The following is an 18,225-nucleotide window of genomic DNA, read 5'->3' on the forward strand; positions in this document are numbered from 1 at the left end:
ACAGGAGGAAACTGAGGCTCATCAAGGTTTAATGAGGTGAGACAAAGCAAGTTCTCCTGACATCTAATCCCCAGTTCTTTCCACTATATAACCTCTACCTTATATGGACTTTCTTTCCTTCAGTGTTCTCTGTCTGTCTCTCTGTCTCTCTTTTTGTAATTGTAGAACTGCTGGATTTCATCGCCTCAGAGTTATGTGGAATGTGTGGAATGTCCCTCCTTATCTACCGCAACCTGGAGAAGACCCTGGCACTTCCACATGAGGGTTTGAGAAATCTCCCCACTGACTGGGCTTCGGAGGATCTTTGAGACCTGCGAACTCTCGGAGCAGGTCGGAGAAACTCGTTTTGACTTTTCTATCCAGTGCTTCCACAGCCAGCTAGCCCCAAGGTTAACGGGGGAGGAAAGCACTGCTACCTAGACCTCTGGGGGGAGCACTAAGCCTTTTGAACCCGAGGAAAGGAAGAAAGAGCAGACTGCTAGGGAGGCTGCCCACAGCTCTCACCTACCCCGGGGCAAGAGGGCGGCGAGGGGAAAAAGAGAGAGGGAGGAGAAGGAGGAGCCAGCAGTGGGCCGGGCTGGGGGTAGGGAGACAAAGTGAAACTCCTGAAAGTTGCTCAAAGCGTGGAAGGCCTGGCCCAGGGAGGGGAATTTGGCGGTTTTCCCCTACAGCTCTCTGCCTTCTGAGTCCCGGGCCAGCTGGGCTGCAGCCAGCGGCTTCCTCCTAGGGGAACAAGCGGGGGCAGTTCCCCAGACTGGACAGTGCGGGGGCTCCGATCCTGGCGCTCGGGCCGGGTGGCTGGAAGCTCCCGGTGAGGCTGGAGGAGTTCGGGAGACTGGAGCGCTCCTCTCCTGCCTCCTACCCGGTGTCTCGCGGCCCCCTCCTCGCCTGTGAGTAGAGCTCCGCATGGCTCTGAGCAAAGGACTGCGGCTGCTGCGGAGGCTGGAGTCCCCAGGGGACAGCAGCATCCTGCTGGAGGCCCGCAGCCGCCAGGACTGTCTCCTCTTCGAGGCCGGCACCGTGGCCACGCTCAGTAAGTGCTCTTCTTCCTTCCCTGGGCTCTCGGGCTGTGGCGCGCCGAGCGGCTCACGGGACCTGCCCTATCCGGGATGGCTCATGTCCTGGGAGACCCGGGGGTGCGCACGGTCAGCGCCTCTGGTGGAGGGAGGAGCTGGGGGAACGAGAGGCACAGCAGCGGAGCCCCGAAAAGCTCTTCCCGGGGCTGAAAGCGCCTGCTTCGGGGCTGCATCCTGGGGCTGGTCGGCCAGTGTCTGGGGTCCGGGACAGTATGGCCCTCCTCCCCATTTGCCTCCCGTGGCTTTCTCTGAGATGACTGTGCTCGGTGCCAAGCGTAGCCTAGTGTGGGACTGACACTCTAGGAATAGACTTCTCTTTAAAAATCTCAGAATGGATGGTGGGTGAGTGGGAGGGGGTTTGGGATGGTAATGTGGGTTCAAGCGCCCTTCCAAGTGGCTTTAGAGTCCCTCGGGTTAGACCTTCCCTAAAGTGACTTTTCTCCAAGCTTCTGGGTTTGGTTTTTGCCTGCTGGGCTAGAGGGAGCCTCTAAGAATTACAGGATAGGAAGGCGGGAGTAGGAGGTGGGGGGCACCGCCCGCGCCCCAGAAAGCAATTCTTAACCGGGCGCGAGCCTTTTGTGTCTTACTTTAGAAATATTAATTATGATCGGAAAGATTTGGCCTCTATAGAGTTTGAGCAGCTATGCCAACTCTATGTGTGTGTATATCTTTCTTCCCTACACCTGTTTTTGGAATAAATGATTACAGTAGCTGTGAGCCGCTTGGGTAATAGGTACATTATGGAAGGCTTGCTACTCCAGGTCGACAAATCCATGGTGAAGAAAACTCAACACACCTGACTACAGAATTTGGCTGGAAGGACTAGCACGAGATCCTTGCCAGTGTAGTCGGGTACGCTTCTGGGTTCTTGATGGCAGCGAACTTGACCTTGATCTCCAAATACTGTGATAAGTGTAATGCCATTCAGATAACACCACCAGGGTTGCATTTACCACTAGCATCTACGTGAAGGATTCAGGCAGTACTTCCAAGTGTTCTAAATCAGTCAGGATTGTGGAAGTTTTTGAAAACTTATTATTTTTTTTTCCAAGTGTAGATGAAAGTCAGAGACTGGACTTTAAAAGTTTGCTGAATTTGTGAGCTTGTGTATATATGACTGGCTAAATAATGAGTGGAGAGAGGGTGCCATTTTTCCTATACTCTCTTGGAATTTGTGTGGCATGCTAATTTCATTTGCATGCATTGGTAGGTGGTTGTGTAAACATTCTTAGTTTATAAACATTTTCATACATTTTTGAGCTATTTGTCCAGCTAAATTGTAAACTTTGTAAAGGTACCATTTCTTTAGTTACTCTTCCTCTCCAAAAATGTAATTAAAAATGCAGTAGTCTTTTTTTGTTGTTGTTTTGAGGTTGTTGTTTTTTTGTATGCACAAGTTTTTGTTTCCTTTATTCTCTGAATTTAACATATGCAATTGGTTCACCTCTATGAAATACAAGCTCCTTAAGGGCAGGGACTGTTTTTTCTGCTGTTGATTTTAATCTTCCTGTTGCCCAGGACAATGCTTTTCTCATGGCAGGTGCTTGTCAAATTGAGAAATAAATGTAAAGATCTCAAGTCAGGTTCTCCATCTCTCAGTTCTAAGCTGATACCTCCATGTTCCTCTATGAAAGCCCAAATTTGGCTATTAAGATACAGAGGCAAACATTATCAACCACTTAAGATTTCATTACCTCAAAAGTGAAGAGTTTGGGGATGAATTGAAGAAATAGAAGGCATATTTTTCATTAGGAAATTAACTTGGTAATTATGCCTTCCAAAGTGTTTTTACATCAGTAAGTCAGATACCAGAATATTTGTCATATCAGTCATATGTTTTTGTTTTCTTTTCTTTTTTTTTTGGTCTTCCAAATTTGCCACTTAACCTAGCATTGTTTGGTTTTGTTTTTCTCTGGAAATCTTGGGCTGAAAACTTATGGTGAATTTTTATCTTTTTTTTTTTCTTAAACTAAATTGAATTAAGCTGTTTTAAGAAACTCAGTAGTATTTAATTGGTAATACTGGCTCCAAAAAGATCATTTCTTCATACTTCCCTGCTAAGGGTAGGAACATTCTTTTCCTAGGGAAATTGTCTGTTTAATCCTTTAAAAAAAAATAAAGTACAGATTGATTAGACACAACGTTTGAAAAAATGATTTCTTCCCACTAAAAGTGTACATATAGCTTATGCGTTGAGAGTTTTCTGAGTTTTCCTCTCTGAGCAAAGCTAGAATGACCTCATTTTTATTTTTTAATTTTCTTAAATGAATGAAACTCTTTTTCTCTGTCACCTCCCCATAGGGGGAGAAATAAAGGACAAAACCCTTGCAGTGATATGCATACTCAAACAAAATTAGAATGCCCTCATTTCAAAAAAACCAAACATTGAAGTAGAAGATTGTGCTGGAAGAATCTACTTGCCACCACCTTTGGGTACTTTTCAGGTTTCAGAGCAATGTCTTTTTCAGATTCAGCTGGCAGGGGCTTTGGGGCATCTCTGTTTTGTTTTTCTGTGCTCGTTGTCCCTGGTGGTTTGTAGCTGGTTAGTTCAGTTTTAGTACAGGACTAATGAAGCCACTGGTATTGATTGGATTCCCCCAAGTGAGCTCATTTCTCTCTTCTGTGGCCACAGTGTACTCCTACTCCTGACTAGCTATCTTGCAAATACAGACTGTTGGTTATATGGGAGACCAGGTGAGGGTTGAATGAATCATCTTAAATCCATCTAATCTCATTGAAGGACTGGTTTCGATCCCTGGCCCTCCCAGACAGCGAATTAGTAAGTAATTTTTGGCTTTATGAAGGACCAGGCAGCACAATGAAAAGACAATATTGTTTAGTGCAGAAAACTGTGAATTTGGAATCAAAAGATCTGAGTTTGAATATTTGCTCTTGTCACTTACCATGGGATGATTCATTGCACTTTTTTGCCTTATCTATATTAGGGGGATTGGACTAAATGATCTTTCTTCTTTCTTTAACATTATAAGATTCTATCATCTCAAGGGCATTTTCCAAAGGTTTTTCAGCCAGGGTTCAGACATGATCAGGGACTTGACCTGACTTGTGGTTTTAAGAAGCTATTCTTAGCTTCTTAAGATAAGATGGTCAGTCCCTCCTGTTACTACTTGAGAAATCTGTAAAGAGATATTTGCCATGGGTCACTTAGCCAACTAGCAGAGCTTGATTGTTAAATGAAAGGTGCTCTAAATTCCTTCTTTTAAAAGTTAGGGCCAAAAGCAAAGCCTTTTATGTAGAAAGAAGCAGCAGATGCCCCAAATACAGAAGTGGCAGATAGAATGTAGAGAGAGGCAGTGGTGCATTTAAAATCGGAGGACCTTCTTCTAAGGTCCAGTTCTGTCATAGTACTTGTGTGAACTTGGGGTAAGTCACAGCTCTCTGGGACTCAGTTTCTTCATCTGTAAATGAAGAGATTGGATTAGATGACCTTCAAGATACATTCCAGCACTAATTCTGGGAACCTATGCTAAATGTGAAGATCTGGGTTCAAATCCTGACTCTGATAATTACTAGTTGTGTGATCGTGGACAATCACTTAACATCTGTAAGCATCTGTTTTCTCAGCTGTATGACTGAGATTAATAATAACTGTAAGACCCACATCAGAGGGGTAGACAAAAGTCTTACTGCTATTTGCTTAAAATGGCAGTAAGACTTTTGGCTCTCGCCTCCCTCTCTGCCCTCTCCCTCCTCTCTACCCTCTCCCCACCTCTCTTCCCTCTCTCATCTCTTCCCTCTTCCCCCTCTCCCCATCTTTTTCTGTGTGTGTGTGTGTGTATATATACACACACACACACACACACACATATACACATACACATACACATACATAAATAGTTGTTGGCTACATAAATAGTTGTTGAATTCAGGAACTCTTTAAGAAATTTTTTTCTTAGTAAATTGGCAATATAAATGAGTGAAAAACCACATCTGGTGACTCACTTTCCCCAAATAGGTGATCTATGAATAACATGTAGATTTTTTTATTTCTATGTGGTAGAGTTGGGGCAGGGAATACCCACACACTTTTTTAAAATCACAGTATGAGCTGGAGGGGAAAAGCTGCTCAGGGTGCATCTATTTCTCTGCAGCCCTTTGAATTGGTTAGGTTAGGGTAATGTGCCTAATTGACCTTGGGCTGCAAAGCCCAAGGGGGCAGACTTTGGGACTGATTTGTTTAGGACTGTCACCTCTGGAAGAGCCACCTCAGGATTTATCAGTCATAGAGCACAAAATCCTGGTAGCAACTTTCCCTGAAACTCATTCCCTCCCTCCTCTTTTCTCCAAGTCTGTGAGGGAGTGTTTGTGCCTCCTAGATTTGGTATTAAATCTGTCCACAGGGCTTGGGCTGTTTAGTTAGGTTAATGAGAGAATGTCCCCAAATCACTTTTGAGCTTCTGGGAAGAAAGGTTCTGGGTAAACATGCAGGATGCCTTTTTAAAAAAAAATCATTCTGCTCTGTTTGGACTGAGGCTACAAAGGCGGGCTTCATTTGAATGAACAAAATGGTTATAAAGCAGGAAGGGTAAAGGCTTTGTCTGGTGTGTGGCTATTGCCACCTTCGCAGAGTTTATGACCCAGTATTATTTGGTCACGTTGGTGCCTTGAAGTTTGTCCTACTGGAGCTTCCCAGTGTATCATTTTGGTCAGGTTCCTGTTACAAAGATTGGAAAATAAAGTGAACAGGGTGGGACAGACCTATTTCAGTCCCAGGAGAAACTGAATTGTAGCCACAGGGAGATCTGCCTCTTTTCTTTGAGCATTCACTTTACAACCTCTGTGCTTTACCTTTTCCCTAGTATCAGAGTCACCCCCTGCACCCCCTCAAGGCAATCAATTCCTGTGGCTCCCTATTGCCCCAGACTGAAATATAAAATCCCACGACGGTTAAAGCCCTTGGTAACCTGGTCCCTTCCTACCTTTCTGGTCTTCTTACATCTTAATCCCCTCCCTCCCCTCTCCAGTGATGCTAGCCTTCTTGCTTGGTCTTGGCTCCATCTCCCAACTGTGTACATTTATTTCCACTGACTTTTTCTCTTTGCCTCTAACTCTCTTTATCCTCATTTCTATGTCTTGGATTCCTGGGCTTCATTCATTCTCGGTTAAAGTTCCACCTTCTGCAAGAAGTCTTTCCTAGTCCTCCTTAAACTAGTATTCCCCTCTAAGATCATCTAGCAGTCAGGTGCTGGGCCTGGAGTCAGGAAGACTCATCTTCCTGGGTTCAAATCTGGCCTCAGACACTTACTAGCTGTGTGACCCCGGGCAAGTCACTTCACTCAGCCTCAGTTTCCTCATTTGTAAAATGAGCTGGAGGAAGGAAATGGCAAACCACTCCAGTATCTTTGATAAGAAAACTCCAAATGGGGTCACAAAGAGTTGGACGTGACTGAACACACATACACACACATTTTGTACATAGTTTGCCTGTTGTCTCCCCTATTAGACTGTGAGCTCCTTGAGGGCAAGGATGGTGTTTCTGCCTTTCCTTGCATCGCCAGTCCTTAGCACAGTGCCTGGTACACAGAGGCACTTAATAAATGCTTGTTGAGTTGACCAATATACCAAAACTGAGTTAGTTTTTCCAGTTCTCTTTTGTGTAAAACTCACCTGTAGGAGAATGATGCAAGCCTCAATAGACCCTTATTTTAGCTCAAGGTTATTCAGAAATAATTTCCTTTGATTGACTCCTTTTAAAATCGGTTTGTTTGGTATTAAGTAAGTTTTGGTCTTCATTGCTCATATGTGTGAGTCCAAAGTTTGCTCAACAAATTGAAGTGTGTCCCAAAGCAGAAACAATGATGTGAATTTGCACCTAGACATGTTATCCTTTCCAAAACAAAGCAAACACTTAAAAAAAATTTTTAAATTTATTTTTAGTTTTCAACATTCACTTCTATAAGATTTTGAGTTTTAAATTTTCTCCCTCTTCCCCCTCCTCCCCCCTTCCCAAGAGGGCATGTAATATGATATAGGTGCTACTTATACATACATATTAAGCACCTTTTCACATTAGTCATGACTTAAAGCAGAATTAGAACTCATGGGAGGAACCATAAGAAAGAAGAAACAAAACCACAAAAGAAAAGGAGAGCAAAGAGTATGCTTCCATCTGCATTCAGACTCCATAGTTCTTTCTTTGGATGTGGATCCATCATGAGTCTTTTGGAGTTGTCTTAGATCTTTGCATTGCTGAGAAGAGCTAAGTCGATCAAAGTTAGCAAAGCAACCACTTTTGACGGAATTGATCATGGCAGGGAAGACAGAGTATCTCCTGCTTTATATAGGCTTCCCATAGCCTTCCGAAGAACATTTCTTAGACCAGGGTTGGGGAACCTTCGGCCTTGATGCCACATGTGGCCTTCTAGATCCTTAAGTTTGGCCTTTTGACTGGATCCAAATTTTACAGAACATCTGCAGGTTTCCCACCCTGTCTTAGAGGTTCAAGAGAAGGCCTGAGATTCTTGGAGTGGAGATAAATTTGTGCTTTCCCGAGTTTTCTCTGAGTTTGCACTCTACCTCCAAAATAACTCCCTAACATCCTGAGGTCTTAGCTGCCATTTTTGACTATCTTGATTCCCCCCTGAGGAGGGCTGCTGTTGGAATAGTTGTATCCTTCCTACCTAGGATAGCACAGGAAGGGAAATAGTTTACTACTGTACTCCTCCACACCCTGCTAATTCCACCCAGACTTGAACCTGGAAACCATCAGCTCCAAGTCTTTAGCATGGTGTCTCTAAGGTTTTCTTGACAAGGTCCTAGGAGTGCAGCCACTAAGGTACGTGAGAGGAATTAGCCTTGTTTTCTCAATCTCCATTCGGTACCTGGGCCAAGACATACTAAGGCTGTGCTGGTGATGGTATTTGCAGCTAATGAAGATGAACAGTAAAAATAAACCTCCAAAGAGATCTCAGCATTCCTAGTATAGCTGCTGGTGAGCTGAGGAGAAAGGGTGGAGCAAAGAAGGGTGAGAGTAAATGTCAGCAAACCAGTGATCACCATCTCTCCTGAGTCAGCTTGATAGACAAGCCATAGTGTGTGAAGTTTGAGGAGAGGGCAGTCCACCTTCACCTGCCTGTATCACTGCCTAACTTTCGTCAAACCTGCTCTATGAAGTTTCAGAACAGAGAAGCACCAGGATTCATTTTCATGTTTTAAAAGGCACAACTCGGGGGCAGGTAGGTGATGGAGGGGATACAGCACCAACCCTGGAATCAGGAGGTCCTGAGTTCAAAACTGGCCTCAGACACATAACACTTAACTAGCTGTGGGACCCTGGGACCCTGGGCAAGTCACTTAATCCCATTGCCTAGCCAAAAAAAAAAAAAAAAAAGGCACAGCAGTAACAGCTCATATTTGCACAGAACTTGATAAACTATTGTCTAATATGCTGTCCTCCTAGCAACCCCTCTGAGGTGGGGCCTGTAGGCAGTCATTGCAGAATTCCTTTAAATAGTGTCATGGACTTAAAATGTGGTTGGGTTTAGATGCAACTTTTCAGAACTGGCTTTTCTGTTTAAAGGGAGGCACACCTGTGTGCTCAACAAAATAAACAAAACCACTATGCCCATTGAATTCTGTAATTTTCACTTCTCCCCTTGCCTCTGTGTTCACCTTGGTTATTTTTTTACTAGCTTATTTATATAGGTGTTTCACTGTTTACAAAGAGATTTCTGTACAACGACCTTATGAATATGAATCTCATTTTACAGACGAGGAGACTGAGACTCAGAGGAGTTAATTCCCTTGCTAATAAGTGGCAGAACTGGAATTTTAAACCAGGCCTAGTATTTGTTGCATGATGTATATTTCTTGAAGTAATTTTTTTGGGGGGGGGGGCAATTGGGGTTAAGTGACTTGCCCAGGGTCACACAGCTAGTAAATGTCAAGTGTTTGGTCTGAGGCCGGATTTGAACTCAGGTCCTCCTGACTTCAGGGCTGGTGCTCTATCCACTGTGCGAAGTAACTTGTTTTTGCTAGAAGGTTATTAATAGGTAGTATTAGTAAAAGCTCACCTATGGTACATGTGAGCAAGCTGCAACATATAGCAAATAAGGAATTTCAGAGATTAGGAATAAAAGATGTCACCCGGAATAGGAAGAGAACATAGGCAGGTAGCAAGGGTGAAGGATGACTGTTGAACACTCCATTGGTATCTTCTTGATGTCAAGAAAAAACTGAGGGTAGCTTCTAGCACATTGGGTTGGACCTCTGTGATGAACTTAGGGTAAGACATGGACAAAAGTCACAGAGAATATGGGCAGGTGTGAGTGGGTTAAATCTATATCATTGGACAGAATATCCTAATCAATGGAAAGAGTATTAATAAATGGAATTCAAGTGTATATGGATTTTAGTCAGTCTGATATTTTTCCAGAAGATATAACTTAGGTTGAATGAGCAAAGACATAATTTTGCTCATAGTAAGCACTTAATAAATGCTCTCTGGAAATATTCCATTTGAAAGCATAAACAGCTTTGTTTTTCCAGCAAAGATGGGAATGCTTCAATCTTTCAAGATACATAACCAGATAATCTGACAGCAGGTTGCCCAAGGAATTGCTTTTGAATGTGTGAGCCATCAGTAACCTGCTTCTGAAAAATGTTGACCTGGAAATGTTGACCCCCATCACTTGCCTTTTGAAAATCTACTGGATTATACTCTTGAAAGAAAGAAGAAATGTATCCTGATGGAGAAACAGGAGGTGAAATATGCCCCACCACCCCCTCAGATCCTGATGAAGGTAACCCAGGACTCCAAACCCAAGAGACATGAAAATAAGCCCCACCCTACCCCCAACACATACCAGTTACACTGCTTCCAGTCCAGGCTCCTCAGCCATCATTGAAAGGAAGTAATAACTGTGGAGAAGGGGCTTGCTTTCCTCACTGTCACCACCATCACCAACTGGTGACCAGCTTGCCACTGACTGACAAACAGGTAAGCCCAAGAACCCCAGGAAGGACTGTACCCCCTCCCAACTCTTCTGCTTCCAGCCCGAATCCCATAGCCATCCTCCTAGGAAGCAACCCCTGTGGAAATGTGACCTGGCAACTGCTGAACAGCTCCCACTTCAGCAACCACTCAAGACTCAGAAAATTTCTCAACACTACGTTCTTGGCACTGTCAAATGGTTCAACATTGGAAATGGATTTATTTTTATCAGTGGGAATGCAATTGAAGATGCATGACAATCTGCTTTGCACCCTGATGTATCTTAAGAACCATGGGGCCTTTTTCTTTGATTTGTTGCTGAAACCTGTTATGTTATTATCTCCCCCATTGGAATGTATGACCTCCCTGAGAGTAGGGACTGTCTCCTCTATTTCTATCCATAGTACTTTGCTCACAGTAAGCACTTAATAAATGCTTTTTCATTTATTCATTCCCCATTCAAGAAGAATTCAACCATTTGTTCATAAGAAAGTGACTTTTTATGCTGACTTTTCACTCACCAATTACGTATGTGTTGTCTGGCCACTCAAAGGAAATGTTAACAAGTATGTCTTCCCTTGTCATGAGAAAGCATCCAAATCATTAAAAACAACAGGGGTGCCACAACCAATTTTTCCAGAAGGCTGAAAACTCGGTGGAATGAACAAGTGGTCAAACTACTTGGATAGAGATAAGCAATCATGAGCACAAAACGATCAGTCCTAGTATTTAATGGATTTACACTCTCCCAGTGAATAGTGAGAGAGCTGAATGAATCCAGCCGAAAAAAGATGACTTTCAATTTATTTAGTGTTTCAATGACTTTCAATTTATATTGTGTTTTAAGGTTCTCATGGTGCTTCTTTAACAACCCTGTAGGGCTTGGTAGTACAGGTATTATCATTATTATTTCATGGATGCTTCTCATCTTTAAAACAGATGGAAAGGCAATATGATGTCATGGTTAGAGAGTGTTGCTGCACCGCACCAGTGAGTGGCCGGAGCTGAACAAAGCAGGCCAGAGACAGGAGAGTGAGGAATCAAACAAGTTTCGTTTAAAAGTGAGAAGGACGGCTTGCAAGGAAGGACACGTGTGCAGGAGCCCCGCCCCTAATGGGGGGACCCGAGGCAGTGTGGGGAGATCTCAGTACTTATGCCAATAGCTATGCAGTGAGCTGTAGCCCTGACAATGAGTACTAACAGCAACAATGAGACATGTTTGATTCATAGCTGGGCTTCGACCAGAAGATGGGTACTGCAGGTGCCTGTCCAAGTTCGGAAACCACCTGATGCTGGTATGAAACAATTCTGGGATTTTGCTGGGCTTGAGATCGTCCAGAGGGTGAGTGCAAAAGTTTGTTGTTATGCTAAGCTCAGGGCACAACTTGCTTGCTGGGCTTTAGCTCTGGAAAACAGGATGTCTCCTAATATCTTGACAAGAGCCAAGCAATGACCAAGTGAGGCTTGGGCTGGGACCCGTTGTTGGCCAACCAAAGACAGCTGTCCTCTCCCTGTGACTTAATGATGCCTATGATTGTCTTACCTCTCTTAAAATCATAAGAGAATGACAGATTTAGAGTTGCTGGGGACCCTTGTCCAAACAAAGATGAGGAAACTGAGGCCAGAAGAGGTTGTGACTTTATACCAATCCTTGTCTTTTCCTATGGTTCCCTTTATTATAAAAGTACTAGCTGTCATTTTCAGGATTTTGACTATATGTACCTAACAGTACTTTGTAAAATAAATAGCATTTATTTTTGTTTTGGCCAGAAACCCTGAGGGTCTTCTCCTCCCAGATTTTATTTATTTATTTATTTATTTTTTACTACTTAAAAGAGGCCATTTTTTGCCTCATTTTTATATTGCCTTAATCACTAAATGGATGTTGCCTCAGACAAACTGAGACCTGTTAAAGACCTTAGCTGAAAAAAGCCAAGGCCTTCCACTACATCCAGGGCCATCTCCAGTGATCTTGATCTATACCTTGCCACTGGACCCAGATGGCTCTGGAGGAGAGAGTGAGGCTGGTGACTTTGTGCAGCCCTCCCTCACTTAGATTCAAATCACTTGCAAGTCATGCCATCTGCTTGCTGATACCATGGTCCTCTTTGAGAACGAAGAACAAACAATAACAATAACAAGAGCCAACTTCAGAATCAGGTTCAAGCCCTGCTAGATGACCCCGCACAAATCATTCAAATTCAATGTTCCTATACACCTAAGACTATGAGTTGCAAAATTGTGTAGAGTTTGCATGGATGAAGGCCTCTGTTCCCTAGGAGTTCTCTGGGTCAATGAAATCCTAGGTCTGGATGAAAAGAAAAAAAAAATCTGTAAGTGAGGAAGCTGAGGAACAGATGAGGAAAGTGATTCGCTCACAGTCAAAGATAGTAAGCATCAGAACGAGGATAAAGATACCACATGTGAACATACAGGATGCCTTTTCTTGTTTAGTTGGGGGATAAAGCAGAAGTGAATATCTCTACCAGATCAAAGCTTTCTGAAGTCTATCTGCCCTTCTTTGGGTAGGTTCCATAGTAGTCTTTCTGCTGAGTGCAGTATCTAATTATGTCCTCTCTACTAGAGGTAGATGCCTAGACCCCTGTTGATAATGATATAAAGAGAAGATAAAATGTGTATACCTTTGGGGTTGATCTAGAAAAGACTGTATTGTGAGTTAACAGAGTGCTGACCTGGATGAACTAAATTAAGTTTAACTTGTGTTAATCTTTTTGATATGGCATAGGTAATTGTTCCTCCATATGGAAGAGATAAAAAACTAGGCTTCTTATCCATAGAGCTCTGATTTGGTGTCTTGCTAAGTGATGGCAATCACAAAGGGAAATGCTGGCTGTCAGAATCTCTCTGCTGGGTAATTTATAGTAGACAGGTACATCTCTAGGTCTCTCATTCTAGCCAAAAGATTCTTTTGGTCCTTTGTGTCTGCAGTAGTTCTGTAGGTTTTAGAGTCAGTCTGTGGCTAACTAACCTTAGCCACTGGAGAGCTGCAGCCTTTATTGCTGCTCTGGGAGATAAGCTAGAAAGGAGATCCTGGGAGACTCTACCTTCATGGTAGTTGGGTTCAAAGAGAGAGCTTTACAATTTTTTTTTTCTTTTTTAAAATTTAATATTTTATTTTTTCCAATTACATGTAAAGACAATTTTTGACATTCATTTTTTGAAAGATTTTGAGAGAGAGGATTTTGGAAAGATGGCAGAGTAGATAAGAAAATTCCAAGCTCTCCAGATTTCCCCCACAAACAAGATAAAATAGCACCTCGAAAAGAACATAGAGTGGTAAAAATAAACAAGGGTTGGGGCAGTACAGTGGTAGTCCTGGGACAATCACAGAAAAATCCAAAGAAAAATCCCAGGACCAAGGTTTGGTCCCTTTGAAGAGTAAACACCTTCAGGTTAGTTCCCTTGAAACAACAACTAGCTGGGTTGGGAGGTAGCCTTGGTCTCAGCCACGGGAACTTTCACTTCCTGGACAGGACAGTCTTGGAAGTCCAGGGTCTGAGCCAAGGAAGATTAAGGGAACCTCTGCTGATAAGGGACGCCAGGTCCAGCTGTGATGCTGAGACACCAGCACATACCCAGTGAGTGGAGAAGCAGTGGGGTGGGGCCTTGGCTAGCTGTGGACACTTACAGGAGGGCAAAGTCCTTGGTTTCAGTTCCAGGCCAGAGGGAAGAATTGAAGGAGGACCTGAGGCCAGAGGCACCATCCCCCACACCCCAGGACTAGATTACAAAAAATAATCTGCTGCAAATTTAAAAAAAGAGAGAGAGAGAAGGCAAAAGAGAAAGAATCCAACCATAGAAAGTTACTATGGGAATAGAAAAGACTGGGACTCATCTTCAGAGGAGGATATTGAAGCAAAAGAAAGGCTCTCCTACCCCAAAAAGCAATGTCAAATGGTCACCTGCCTAAAAAGAATTCATGGAACTTAAAAAAGACTTTAAAAATAAAATGAAAGAAATTTAGGGAAAAATTAAAAAAAAATAAAAACAATTCAAGAAAAAATGAGCAGCTTATGAAAAGAAAGTCAATCAATTAGAAAAGGAGATCCAGAATCTTAAGGAAGAAAATGACTCAAAAATTAGAATTGGGCAAGGGGAAGCCAGCAAAGTTATGAGACCAAGAAATAATAAAGCAAAATATAAAAAAATGAAAAAATAGAAGAGAAACATCTTATAAGAAAAATTATCTGAAGAATAGATTGAAAAGAGAAAACATAAGAATAACTGGACTACCTGAAAGTTATGATCAAAAAGAGAATCTTGATACAATAATACAAGAAATAAAGAAAATTATCCTGAAGTGTTAGAACAGAGGAAAAGTAGAAATAGAAAAAATTCACCGATCACCACCTGAAAGAGATTTTACAAGGAAAACCTATAGGAATATCATAGTCAAATTCTGAAACCCCCAGCTCTAGGATAAAATATTACAAGCAACAAGAAAAAAACAATTTAAATATGGCAGTGCCACAATTAGAATCACATGAAGACCTAGCAACAGTGACACTAAAAGGCCCCAGGTCTTGGAACACTGTATCAAAGAGCAAAAGAACTGGGGTTGTGCTGAAAATATCAGTAAAGTTAAGCATAAACTTGAATGAAAAGAAATGGACATTTAATGAATTGTCAGACTTTCAGGATTTCATTTAAAAAACAAAACAAAACAAAACCTGATCGTAATAGAAGATTTAACATATAAGATCTAAGAGAAATATAAGGTGCAAAGACTAATTACAAGGACCTCAATAAGGACAGACTGTTTACCTTTTAAATGAGTAATATACAACATATCTAAGATTGTTATCAGTAATTGGATAGTTTGTAAGAAAGATTGGGGTAGACCTGAGTATGATATGATTTTTAAAAGTAAAACCGTTTAGGAACAGGTAAAAAGAGCAATTATACACATGAGGTGCAAGAGGAAGAACTGAAAGAGGAATTAGATGGGGGAGGAGGGCTGGTAGTTCTGGAACCCTATTTTTATTGGGAATGGGTTTAAGAGGGAAAAATACATATATATCTAGCATGGTATAAAAGTCTTCTAAATTCTGAAAGAAATAAAAGACTAAAGGGATAGGGAGGAGGGAGAAGATAAGGGAGGAATTTTTAGAGGGGAAGGTGAGGGAATAGGATAAGAGTGAGGTAATAGAAGGGTATTTAGAAGAATGGGAGGTTAAGGGAGAGATTCTTGGAGGTGGGGTAAGTTAAGAAAATAGATTTAATCATAAGAGGAAAATAGGGAAACTACACTATATGTCAGTCATTAATCAAAAATTTTTTAGACTATTTAAAATAATTACAGTATAAGGTTGGAATATTGGTATGATGTAGGAAATGATGAGTTGGTAGACTTAAAAAATGTGGAAAGACTCAGACTTATGATGGAAGAAGTCAAAGAGAGAGAGAGACAGAGGACAAATAAGTATGGTACAGTCTTACATAAATGCGTATGAATCTATATGTTCATACATGAGTATGATTATAGATATCTAAGTATGTGTGTAAGTGTATATGCATGTGTATATGTATGTTCGTGTGTGTATGCATATATGTATACATGTGTGTATATATATGTATGTATATGTGAATATATACACACACAAATATATCCACGCTTAATTGTACCTTCTTGGGGGAGGAAGATGAGGAAGGTGGGAAAAAGAACAAAGTAAAAAGTGTACAGCAGCAAAAAAAAGAAAATTTACAAGGAAGCAAAGAAAAGATGGACAACTCTGAACACAATACATAGTATTTATTATACAGGCTTTCTTGAAACAAAAATTTGTTGCTATATATTTTGAATCCTTTCTTACATTCTGCTGGGCACATGGCAATGCTATTTTTTTCTTTTCTTATTTTATATTTAAGTTTATAATATGGTTTTTTCTTTTCTTATTGTGTATTTAAGTTTTTATATTTAGGTTTAAAATAAATTAATTTAAAAAAAAGAAAGATTTTGAGTTCCAAATTTTTCTTCTTTCCTCCCTCCGTCCCATCTCCCTCTCCCCAAGATGGCAAGCAATATGATACAGGTTATACATATGTAATCATGTATAACATATTTCCACATTAGTCTTTTTGTGAAATAAGAAACAATAAAAGAAAAATACACAAAAGAAAAACAAAAAAAAGTGAAAATGGTATGCATTCAAACTCCATTAGTTCTTTCTCTGGATGTAGATAGTGTCTTCCATCATGAGTCTTTTGGAATTGTCTTGAATCATTGTATAGAGCTTTCTTTCCATCCTGTTGCTGCCCATCCCAGGCTTTAGGAGTGTGCAGGGTTGATCTCAGTTAAAATCCTGTCTCTTACATGAAGCATTTCTCCATCCTTATTAACATTACTGCCTTCCCTCTGAGTTTTTTCCAATTTATCCTGCATAGATCTCATTTGCACATAGTTGTTTGGATTCTGTCTCCTTCATTAGATTGTTAACTCCCTCAGGAAAGGGCCTTTATAAGGACTCCTGGCAAAGTGTTTGGCATATAGTAGGCTCTTAATAAATGCTTATTGACTTGATCTCCATTTCCTCTGAGCTCCTATAACAACTGAACTGTTGTAGCCACAATTACTAGCTAATTATATGCTGTTTCTTATTGTTCAGCCAATGGTTTAGGTACCTCGGTCTTATTTCCTCAACAAGTGCTGATATGTAATGTTCTGTTTACTGTAGGCACTTAAAAATGGTTACTAATTTAGTAGTGGAGAAATTGTAAGGTCCCTGAAAGAGTTTGGCTTATTTTTTTCCCCTGTCCATCTGAAGTACCAGGCTCAGCATTAGGCATATGATAGTTGTTCCAAAAATGTTTTTAAAAATGTTTTATTTATTTTCTTTTTAATTTATGGAATAAAAACAAGCATTTCCATAAAGTAGTATAATTTTAAAAAAAAGATGATTACACATGAAACTGCAAATCTATTGTGTACAACTTGCTATTCTTTTTAAATTTATGATAAAATTTTTATGTAAATTTCTTTTTTTTTCCTCCTTTTTTCACTCTCCCCTCCGGAGATGGCTACCATTAGACACAAATATATAATATATATATATCATATATATATTATATATATATATTCTGTACATCTATTTATCAGTTCTTTATCTGGATGCAGGTAGAATCTTCCTTCATATGTCCTTTATAGTTAATTGCAGGTATTTATAATAGTTAAAATGACTGTTGCTCAAAATTGTTCCTAAAACAATATTGCTATTACTGTATATGACATTGTCTTGGTTCTGCTCATTTTGCTCTTCATTATTTAATACATGTCTGTCCACGTTTCTCTAAGATTGCTGAGCTCATCATTTTTTCTTTTTTTCTTTTTTGTGGTATTTTATTTTTTTCTAATTATATGTAAAGACAATTTTTAGCATTCTTTTTTTTATAATGTTTTGAATTCCCAATTTTTCTCCCTCCCCAAAATTTTTTTTTTTTTTTTTTGGCTAGGCAATGGGGTTAAGTGACTTGCCCGGGGTCACACAGCTAGTAAGTGTTATGTGTCTGAGGTCGAATTTGAACTCAGGTCCTCCTGAATCAAGGGCCAGTGCTCTATCCACTGCGCCACCAACTGGATTTCTTACCCTTTTCACTAGAGGGCTGACAGTACCATACCCTTCCTCCGTTAAAACATTTCTCCTTCCCTCGACCACTTGTGACCTGGACTTTAGAAGCAGCAAAAAGTTGAGGCTAAGTTGTGGAAGCTGCTTCTCAGGGCCTGAGATGCCTTTCCCATGCCAGACACTATTACTGCAGGATGGACTATCTCAGGCAGAGCTTCACTGGGGATGGGATGCAGCAGGGACTGGCTGCTACCATTGGCCCAGCAACTAGACCCTCTCCCTGCCCTTAGTGGTCTTTAAAAAAAAATGGCCATGAGGTCACTTGTCCAAAGTCATATAGCCAGTATGTGTCAGAGGTGAAATCTGAATCCAGGTCTTCCTGGTTCCAAGGCCAGTCCTCTACCCACAACACAATGCTGCCCTTATTTCCATTTCTCCATACCTTGGGTAAAATGTGGCAAAGAAAAAAAATCATAATAGTTTGCCTTTGAGTCTCCTGGAGGTGAATCTAGAAACCTGATTTTGAAAAATTGTTGTACATTGTGGATTTCTAAAATATGATGGATTGCCTTCCTCACACCACCACTTTAATACCAGTTGCTTAGTAAATGTA

General features: G+C 41.0%; 1 protein-coding gene across 3 annotated transcripts in view; it reads left to right on the plus strand.

Moving 5' to 3' along the window:
• Positions 1-592: 592 nt before the first annotated feature.
• Positions 593-18,225, plus strand: part of LOC114031525 (synaptojanin-2) — a 143,526-nt gene continuing 125,893 nt past the window's right edge. For all 3 annotated transcript variants that reach the window (XM_027846650.1, XM_027846651.1, XM_027846652.1), the window contains exon 1: positions 593-1,033. In XM_027846650.1, coding sequence (XP_027702451.1) covers positions 907-1,033 — 127 coding nt within the window. In that variant the 5' untranslated portion in view covers positions 593-906. The remainder of the gene's footprint in view (positions 1,034-18,225) is intronic.

Source organism: Vombatus ursinus, unplaced genomic scaffold (genome assembly GCF_900497805.2).
Source record: "Vombatus ursinus unplaced genomic scaffold, bare-nosed wombat genome assembly UNPS02015175.1, whole genome shotgun sequence".
Classification (NCBI taxonomy): Eukaryota; Metazoa; Chordata; class Mammalia; order Diprotodontia; family Vombatidae; genus Vombatus; species Vombatus ursinus.